This window comes from Sinocyclocheilus anshuiensis, unplaced genomic scaffold (genome assembly GCF_001515605.1).
Source record: "Sinocyclocheilus anshuiensis isolate Anshui unplaced genomic scaffold, SAMN03320099.WGS_v1.1 scaffold438, whole genome shotgun sequence".
Lineage (NCBI taxonomy): Eukaryota > Metazoa > Chordata > Actinopteri > Cypriniformes > Cyprinidae > Sinocyclocheilus > Sinocyclocheilus anshuiensis.
The window spans coordinates 40,040-49,379 of NW_015546118.1; the positions used below are offsets into that span (position 1 = coordinate 40,040).

The 9,340-nt window shown below is 39.1% G+C and overlaps 3 protein-coding genes across 8 annotated transcripts in view; 2 read left to right on the top strand and 1 right to left on the bottom strand.

Moving 5' to 3' along the window:
- LOC107700905 (calcium uptake protein 2, mitochondrial-like) overlaps positions 1-872 on the bottom strand; it is a 7,988-nt gene extending 7,116 nt beyond the window's left edge. Inside the window, exon 1 of one of the 2 annotated variants that reach the window (XM_016502745.1) lies at positions 613-872. In XM_016502745.1, coding sequence (XP_016358231.1) covers positions 613-807 — 195 coding nt within the window. In that variant the 5' untranslated portion in view covers positions 808-872. The remainder of the gene's footprint in view (positions 1-612) is intronic. The other variant, XM_016502746.1, reaches the window with a different exon arrangement.
- Positions 873-2,285: 1,413 nt separating this feature from the next.
- On the top strand, positions 2,286-4,834 carry LOC107700906 (rho-related GTP-binding protein RhoG-like). The gene is made up of 2 exons (XM_016502747.1): positions 2,286-2,630; positions 2,943-4,834. Exon 2 carries the CDS (start codon positions 2,966-2,968, stop codon positions 3,539-3,541), a length of 576 nt encoding a protein of 191 aa, XP_016358233.1. The 5' UTR covers positions 2,286-2,630; positions 2,943-2,965; the 3' UTR covers positions 3,542-4,834.
- Positions 4,835-5,900: 1,066 nt separating this feature from the next.
- The window catches only part of LOC107700907 (transcription initiation factor TFIID subunit 1-like), a 21,001-nt gene continuing 17,561 nt past the window's right edge, over positions 5,901-9,340 (top strand). For all 5 annotated transcript variants that reach the window (XM_016502748.1, XM_016502750.1, XM_016502753.1 and 2 more), the window contains exons 1-8: positions 5,901-6,213; positions 6,615-6,729; positions 7,005-7,128; positions 7,245-7,361; positions 7,450-7,572; positions 7,652-7,893; positions 8,000-8,221; positions 8,327-8,608. In XM_016502748.1, the coding sequence (XP_016358234.1) occupies positions 6,616-6,729; positions 7,005-7,128; positions 7,245-7,361; positions 7,450-7,572; positions 7,652-7,893; positions 8,000-8,221; positions 8,327-8,608 (1,224 nt within the window). In that variant the 5' untranslated portion in view covers positions 5,901-6,213; position 6,615. The remainder of the gene's footprint in view (positions 6,214-6,614; positions 6,730-7,004; positions 7,129-7,244; positions 7,362-7,449; positions 7,573-7,651; positions 7,894-7,999; positions 8,222-8,326; positions 8,609-9,340) is intronic.

Sequence of the window (9,340 nt, forward strand, 5' to 3'; positions counted from 1 at the left end):
AGAGATATATATATATATATATATATATATATATATATATATAAATACCTTGCTACATGTACTGCGTTAGGCTAACCGAGACTTGTCATTTGCACTTACATACTGTTGCTCTTTTGTTAGTTTTGATTGCTTCTATTGTCCTCATTTGTAAGTCGCTTTGGATAAAAGCGTCTGCTAAATGACTAAATGTAAATGTAAGTGTAATCTAGCTGCCACATAGTAGCTACAGTTTGCTATGACACTATACAGACAAGAGCTCCACCACCTACAATGTGATGGCAACCGTGCTACTGTCCACACTATCGAAAATATGTGTACATAAACAAACATTTGCAACCATAAGACATTACGATTTACTGAGACTCCACGTAGCCTACAGTTTAGACACACTTCAATAAAACACGAGCTGATTCGTTTAATAATTGTAAATCGGTTGGTTCCACTTTAATATTTAAACTTAAAACGGATAATTGTATAAACATAGTGACTTCACGAACAAACAGACGACATGACAGTGCGTCTGTTAAGTATTTAACTTCACAGACAACATGACATCCGAAGTAGTTGAGAAGTCATTTGAAAAGTAGTCTCTATTTAGAGAAGTTTGTTTACCTTCGCGTCCTCCGCGTACACGATGTGTGGCAAGAGTCCCCATCGCGGTTCATTTTTATAGTGAATAAATCCGCTTGCTACAACAGTGCCCAGAAGACCCCCTCCAACAGCACGACCATACCCTATGTTTCTGAGAGGCCAGAAACGTCTGACTGTACTCCGCAAACTAACGCCTAACCTGGCCCAAGTCGCCATTACTCTGCGGGGAGTTTTTATCAGTCTACTCTGGTCGATAGTGAAGTTAGAGTGATGATAAGACGCTGTGGTTTGGCGCCCCCATCAGGCTAACAGCATTTCTACGCTGCTCGCGAACTGGTGACAGTTGATTATAATACAATGCAGAATAGTTAGATAAATTAAACATTGCTGATGTTTTAGTCATTTTTAGTCATAGTCATTTGTAGCCACGCCGTGTATATTCTTACACATTGGAGCATGAAGTCTTCTTCAGTTTACGCTGGGGAAATGATATTAAAAATATTATTTACTTATTTTTATAATGTATATAATAATTATTTGATATACCTATGGCAGACATAGTCGTCCGGACATTACCGATCAACACTTTAATTAAAACAATTATAACATGCTTAACTCCTTAGCATTTAATTAAATAGTTTAAGTAAAATACTTTGTGTGGCTTATGGGACAGTAAAATACTGTAAATAGACATAATGTGGGAATTTATGACTGTATTGATAGTACATGATTTGAGATGAAAAGGAGGAAAGGATAGGACGAGGTAAAGTCCATATTCTGAAACACAGAGCAGCAGCTTATAGGTGAGAGTAGTGTTGGGTCGTTCTTGAACGATTCGTTCGTTTTGAACGAATCTTTAATGTGACTCGGGAGGAACGAGTCGTATCGGGAAGTGATTCGTTCAGTCGCGCATGCGCAACATCCTATTCAAAGGTCCGAGTCGGTAAAATGATCCGAACTTCCCATCACTAGGTGAGAGAGCAGGTAAACACCTTTTACTCAAAATACAAATCAAATCAAAAACACAAATCAAAATGCAAATCTGATTTTTAACTTTTATTATTTATTAAGTAATTGTTTGTAATTATCTTAAATTATTTAAGTATAACATTTATATAAAATACAAAACTATCGAAGTATTTTTGAGTAAAAATTCATAACTCTGATGTGAGTCTTATCAGTCTGCTCACACCCTGAACTGTGGTGAATTGCCAAAATGACACGTTATTCTTGGTGTAATACTTTTATACAGTATTTTTTTTTTACAATTGTGGTTTAGTTGATTCACTGCATAAGTCAGTATGAAAGACCAAGTACACATCGCTAATATTGTAATTTTTACTCCGAAACTACACTACATTTCCCAAAGGCCTTTGCGTGGTCCACAATGTCGTCTCCTTACCGTAAAGCGCGAGCCGTAAAGGACTTAGATTCACATTGTTTTAATTCACATTTGATTCACATTTGTGTTGATTACAAATGAAACCTGCATATGTGGATAAAATGTAAAAAGAAGCCTAGAATATATTCTCATTGTTGTGTTAAACCGATATAAAGATAATACATGTAGTAAATGAATCGCGTAAGCCAGTCATACCTGTGTTTATATTAATATTATAGTAATTTATGACTACATAAATGTAAATACGAACATTTGTAGTTTTTACTGTGAAACTACACTACATTTCCCACAAGCTTTTGCGACATGGGCGTGTTCCCCAATGTCGTCTCCGTTACCCGTAATTTGAAGAATGAGCCAGTGAGAGAAAAGGACTGCGAAACACATAGAATAATTAGTTTTAATTACCACAAAAGATGTTAATTTGAAAGTATTTCGAGACTTTGTACGTGTGTACAGGTTTTGTACGGTTGTTACACGTAGTTGCAGACCTCCGGGATTTGTTGGTCCATGTTTAATATCTGATTAATGTGAGGCTCATCCGCTAGTCGGTTAGCAAAGCGCCTTTGCCACTGCGATGATGGAAACTTGAGCAGCTCAAAGGAAACACTCATCCAGCTCTCCGGACCATCCAAACACAGTGAGTTTTACTTAAAAAATACACTTTGAGCAACGGTGATGTGATGCTGCCTTACTTAATCCCATAATTGCCGGTTTTATTTAGCGGATCAGCTGCTAACGTACTAGCTGAACAGAGTTATTACTTTGTTTTGGGTATTTGTTGCTTGCAGAGGTCTCATATGTAAACATAACTAATATGTATTCGATTTATACGGACAAACTGCCAATTTCCCTGTTGTATAGAAGTCTTGACTGCTGTTTTTCTGTCTGGGCTGTTGCCTGCAAAGTCTGCTACATGTATAGTGAGTTATGAAATCTATCTATCTTTCAGGGATCCCTGTGCCAGGCAACAAAATGCAGACCATAAAGTGTGTTGTTGTTGGTGATGGTGCAGTGGGAAAGACCTGCCTGTTAATCTCCTACACTACTAATGCCTTCCCAGACGAGTACATTCCTACGGTTTTCGACAACTACAGCACTCAGACCTGTGTGGACGGCCGTGCCGTCAGCCTCAACCTGTGGGACACAGCCGGTCAGGAGGAGTACGACCGCTTGCGAACCCTCTCTTACCCACAGACGCATGTCTTCATCATCTGTTTCTCTGTGGCCAGCCCTTCCTCTCACGCCAATGTCCGGCATAAATGGCACCCGGAGGTGTGCCACCACTGTCCTGGTGTGCCTGTGTTGCTGGTAGGCACTAAGAGAGACCTGCGGGGAGACAAGGAGACCCTGGAGAAGCTGAAAGAGCAGGGGATGAGTCCAACCACTCCGCAGCAGGGCGGCGCATTGGCCCGCAGCATCGGTGCGGTGCGATATCTGGAGTGCTCGGCCCTTCTGCAGGAGGGGGTCAGAGAGGTCTTCAACGAAGCAGTCAGGGCTGTTCTCTACCCCAATGCCAAGAAGCACGGCAAGAAATGTGTGCTGTTATAACTACTTGAGGGTGTGTGCGTGAGAGAGATTTTATGAAGGGTGGAATATCAGTTAGTCATGTGATCGTCTCTGCAAATGTGTGTTGCTGTCACTTTTTGTTCATATCTCTACACTACAGTTAGCAATAGGTGTACAGACTGTTAATGAGGAAGACTGAGACTGTGTGCTTTTGTGTATTTGTGTTTCAACTTTCCATACATGTCCAAGACAGAAATACGGTGTTGTAATCTAAAGTCAGGCAGACCAAGGCAGTGGAGTGGATTTGTCTGAAGGACTAACAGGCATTGACAACTTCTGCCTTCCTATAAGGCCTTAAAACCCCAGCATATTTTTTAGGAATCATTCAGAGGATATTTCATGCACCAAAGTGTAAATTCAGTCTAAATTCAGACTGGATGTCTTTTGAAGGTGCTGTCTTTCCCTTACCGCATCAGTACCACAATTATCAGGGCTCACAATCCACCTGATATGCGTGGTATTTTAATGTGAGACCCTAAGACTTGATGACCTACACTTACCACAACATGCCATTTTTCTTGTATTGTTGCCTTTGTAGAGTTGATCGACTTTTTAATCAGGAAGCGCTGTGGAATCCCAGTGTGCCTTTAGTGCTTGGCCCCTTCTCTGACGTCTCATAAACTCCTTCCTCTCTGCTCATTTCATCTAGGGTGCTACTTTGGGTGCCAGTTGACATTTATTGCTGGAAAGGACTGTTGAAAGTTTACAGAGAGCTGTTGTAGCTCACCTGCCTTCTATTAGAGCTGTAAATGAAGGGATATAGTGCTGTTTTATAACACTCTTGAGGTAGAAATGAAGATCTTTGTATTTGGCCCACTGTGCCTGAATCCTCACAATTTACAACCCTGTTTTTGAAACTGAAGTGCCACTAATATTTTGTATTATTTGTATTTTACCATGAATGTTGATCCACTCCAATGAAGTGCCCTAATAAGAAGATAAACACTCTTGTCTTTCATCTCCGTTACAGTGAAACATCATGTGCACAAACATTCAGGTTTAGGCTTCATTTGGGTCCACATTTACATTTTATATATTGAATGTTTACTTTTTATATGATAAACATCAGCGTTTTTTAATTTTTTTAATTTTGTTTTTAGGACATAACACACCAAAATTGGCTCTTTTTAATTAAAGCTGTTTTTATTTCTTAAAACTCGTTATTTTAAGAATATACCTCCACTTGCATGAGAAAATAAACTAGTTTTAAAGTAAAACAATGGTTGGCTCCTGTTCTTTGACCTCAGATTTGTTCATGACATAAACATAAACGCAGAGAGAAAGGGAATGAGAAAGAAAGAACAGCTGCATCTCTGACATTCTTTACAATGCTTTCACAGATAAACAAAACCGTCAGCTGTGTATGTGTGATTTGTGTTGAGGCATTGTTCTTAGAGTAATGATCTAATGTTTAGGTCTGAATGCTTAACATTTGTTTTAGGACAGGATGTCTTTTACAAGTAAGTAGGGGTTGGTTGGCAGAGAGTTCATTTCATGTTCATGGTCATGGATAATGTAACATTTAAGTGTTTGATCTCTCAACCCACAACCGATTCAATCTAACCACTGTAAGATTAAACAAAAAGGCTGTGAAATTTAGAGATATTTATATATGTAGAAATGTTTATTAATAAAGATGGAAACCACTTATATTTTCATATAGTTAGTATACGAGTTGGAAGTAAACTATGCCACCATTATTCATTGAAAAAAAAAGTGGTTAATTGGTATGTGTGTAATAAAAGAATAATGAATAAATCCTGAATTTGTGGAAAATGTCATTAAAAGACATCTAAGTAAAGTGAAAAAAACTGTTTAATATTTAAGATCATGAAAGTATTCAAGAATGAAAATTGTTACAGCCAACATTCTTCTATGGTATTTCCAAAATAATCTGCCTCGGGGAAAACTTTAAAACAGTAATTCCATGATATGTTGTAATTCATTGAATAGGTCTATTTCTGAGCCTTCTGGGGCCAGTTGCATAAACTTAGCCACTATGTTTGTTAACACAGTGTCTTAAGATCTAGTCTGACCAATTAGCAGCCAAGGAGTAATCAGTTTTATTTTTTGGATTCAACTTAGACTAATCTACATTTTAATGTAACCGAAAAAAAAAAAATCATGACCAGTCTTACAGAAAGAATTAGATGACTAACTTGTAAAACTAGTTTAAACCTTTTGTGCAACCAGCCCCTGGAGTTTTGCTTTTGATTTGTCCAACTTTAATTAAGTTAACTGAGAAAATTGTCGTCTTTTTCGTAATTAAACTGAACAGAGAAAAATTCAGTAAATATTTAATGTTATGTGGCTGCATCTTTAGACCTGCAGGGGGAGCCAAACAAACCGGATCAGCTCCGAACAAAACAAACAGAAACGAAACGCACACAGCTGCTACTGCCCGCACATTCAGCAGCAGAAACTCATTCATTGCAAAAGGAGTTTGATGTTTCTTTGTATCTGTATTAAATAAACTAAGTTTGCGTATAATATTCTTGAACGCGACTAAGTTAAGCGCACATGCTTTCGCGCGTTCCCGTTTAGCTATCTGCTAACCGCTAATCGACTGGGGTCAGGGAGTTCCTCCTTCGATCAGATTCTCACTCGAGCCCGAGGCTCCAGAGGCCTTCGAGATAACAGCAACAGAGGAGCAGGTACGTGCTCTCAAAGAACATAATTATAACAGTGTCTTGAAATGTGCATACACGTGAAAGAAGACATAAGTGGAAACACCGCCTCTTTCTCTTTTTCTATACAGCTCTTGTATTGTCATCAGAAGATCACGTATACTCCAGTATTACAGTAATTCCTGAATAAACTGTGTAGCAGTGATGTACTTTTCAGAAATTAATTTGCTTTATACTCAAGTCTGTTTTATATTAGGCAAAAACTCAAATCTGAAAGGTTGCAAGTTTGACTCCTAAAGGGAGCAGCAAGGGAGAGTTAAAAAAAAAAAGTGACTGCTAAATGGCTTGCATAACTAGCTGTGCCAGGATTATAATATCCATGAAGATTTGGTGAGCTGATGAATGATATGTTGTTTTTGTGTGTGTAGAATGTCAGACTCGGACAGTGATGAGGACCAGGACCGGCCCTTCCACCTAACAGGGTTTCTCTTTGGAAACATAAATGAGAATGGACAGCTGGAAGATGACAGTGTGCTGGATACGGTAAGAGAGTAAATCCCTGCTCTTGACGCAGTAAATCAATAACTTTTTTTTTTAATTTGCCATTGAAATTAAATGTGTGTTATTAATCTTATTGTGAATGATTCACTCATGCACACGTTTCATTTTTACCTTTTTTATTTTAATTTTTAATCAAAATGTCATAATTCAATCTTCCAGTGAAACCACAGACTTTTTGCGCTGAATGCCGTTAGTGGAGAGAGACTAAGAAGGAATAATCAATATATGCTTGTTAACTGTCGCTTTCTCTTTATCAGGAGTCAAAGAAGCACCTAGCTGGTCTGGGCACTCTGGGTTTGGGTTCACTTATTACAGAGATCACAGCCAGTGAGGAGGACACGGCTGAGCAAGGGCAAGACCAGAGCAACACTGATGCAGAGGGTCTGTCTGTGTTTCTGTAATTTGGAAAACTTCACTCCATGTGTCAGATTTGTGCATTTAGAGCAGACGTGATAAAATAACCTAATTTTGTGAGCTATTTGTGTGTGTGAATGTAGGATGGGTAAGGAGCACAGAAGATGCAGTTGATTACTCTGATATCAGTGAAGTTGCAGAAGATGAAACCCGCAAATACAGACAGGCCATGGGCAACCTGCAGCCATCACGAAGAACAGGTACACACAGGCACAACTGGTGCAGAACACACTGAAGTACAGTATATGCACAACTTCATTGCTGACGTGTGTGTATTTTGGTGTGCAGACGAAGAGGAAGATTACGATGCTGATTGTGAAGATGTTGATGCCAAACTCATGCCGCCTCCCCCTCCCCCTAGTCAGCCAACCCCTGCCAAGAAAGAAGACATGGCCACTCAGAACAGCAGTGGTAAATAAGACTTGTGATTGATAAGGAATGAGTCAGAATTTTGTGTGTGCTGTTCTTATTTCTTTTTTATCATTTTTAGTGACAGATGAAGGTGATGGCATTATCCTACCTTCCATCATCGCTCCATCGTCGGTGGGTGATAAGGTTGATTTCAGCAGTTCATCAGACAGCGAGAGTGAGAGCGATCGACCGTCTCAGGGTTCAGGGTCAGGAGGACAGGCAAGGTGTCTTACCCTCCCTCTTGCGGGCATTATGCAGAAAGATGCTGCTAGAGCCCTGCCTGGAGTCACAGAGCTGTTCCCTGAGTTCAGACCTGGAAGGGTGAATGTTACACAATATCTCTTAGAAATAATCCAAAGTTAGTTTGTCCACTATTAGTTTGTTTGCAGTGTTTCATGGTGAGTGAACCAAGTTTTGGTTCTATCAGGTGTTGCGGTTCTTGCGGTTGTTTGGTCCTGGTAAGAACATGCCATCAGTATGGCGAAGTGCTCGCAGGAAACGGAAACGGAAGCAGAGAGAGCCACAGTCAGACATGGCTACAGGTGACAACGAATCACAGCCACCTGAGCCAGGGGCTAAGAAAAAGACGGGATGGGACTATGAGTATGCACCACCTCCACCACCGGAGCAGTGTTTGTCTGATGATGAGGTAAACCAGACATATGCAACATTTCATGTCCACTTGGCCGCTTCAGAAAATAGGCCTATATTATGATGGGATCAGAAAGAAGACACTCTGCTTGTCTCTCTGTAGATCACCATGATGGCTCCGGTGGAGTCTAAGTTCCTGCAAGTGTCTGGTGAAGGTGATAAGGTGTCTGAGGTAAGGCCAAAGGTGGCTGAGTGGCGTTATGGTCCAGCACAGCTTTGGTACGACATGCTTGGCGTCCCAGAGGATGGCAGTGGCTTCCATTATGGGTTTAAACTCAGAGATGACCAAAAGCAAGACACTACAGATACAGCAGCTAAAACTGCAAACCCTCCAGCTGCTGAACCAGTCAGTGAGCAGGAACCACCCCAAGAAGCACATGCTGAGGTCAGTGCTCTTTATGGCAAATAAAACTAAATCTGTTAAAAATAGTTTTCATTACTTGAAAGAAAGCTAAAATAAAATAGAAATATTAGATTGAAAACTGAAATGAAAACTAGAAACATAGCCTTGTAAAGTAACTGAAAAAAAGTAAACTTAATAAACAAATACAGTATCTCACAGAAGTGAGTACACCCCTCACATTTTTGTAAATATTTTAAGCTCAAGAACCATTTTTTTTAACATTGTCAATGTTGAAAACAGTTGTACTACCTAATATTGTTTAAAGTTATTAGGTGCTACTGTTTTTATTACTTTAGTAGGTTATGTAATTGGAATATTTTCCACAGTATTTTATTATTATCAGATGAATCATTATTGATTTTATTGTATTTTTCTCAGGTTTTATTTATATAACAGCTTTCCAAAAACTAAAGTTTGCTTCAAATGTGCATCCAATCATCTATTCTAACCAAATACAGATTCTGAAAAAAAAAAAAAATTGTCATGGTACTCCAAAGTCTACAATTTGCAGTAAATTACACCATAAACATTTATGTTGGTTACAGCACAGCACAGTACAGTAAACCCTAGGGATATCGGTACTCACTAACTTGGCTGATCTCACGAACCGATTCCCCAAAAATTGAGGAAGCGTTAATTTTAGCCATAGCGCAGCGTCCTATTTTATATAATACATCTATAAAAGATTATAAAAATCAAAAAAAAAAAAAAACT

What these genes read in the sequence shown, in the direction of transcription:
- LOC107700906 (XM_016502747.1), top strand. Translation starts at nt 2,966, where the DNA reads ATGCAGACCATAAAGTGTGTTGTTGTTGGTGATGGTGCAGTGGGAAAG.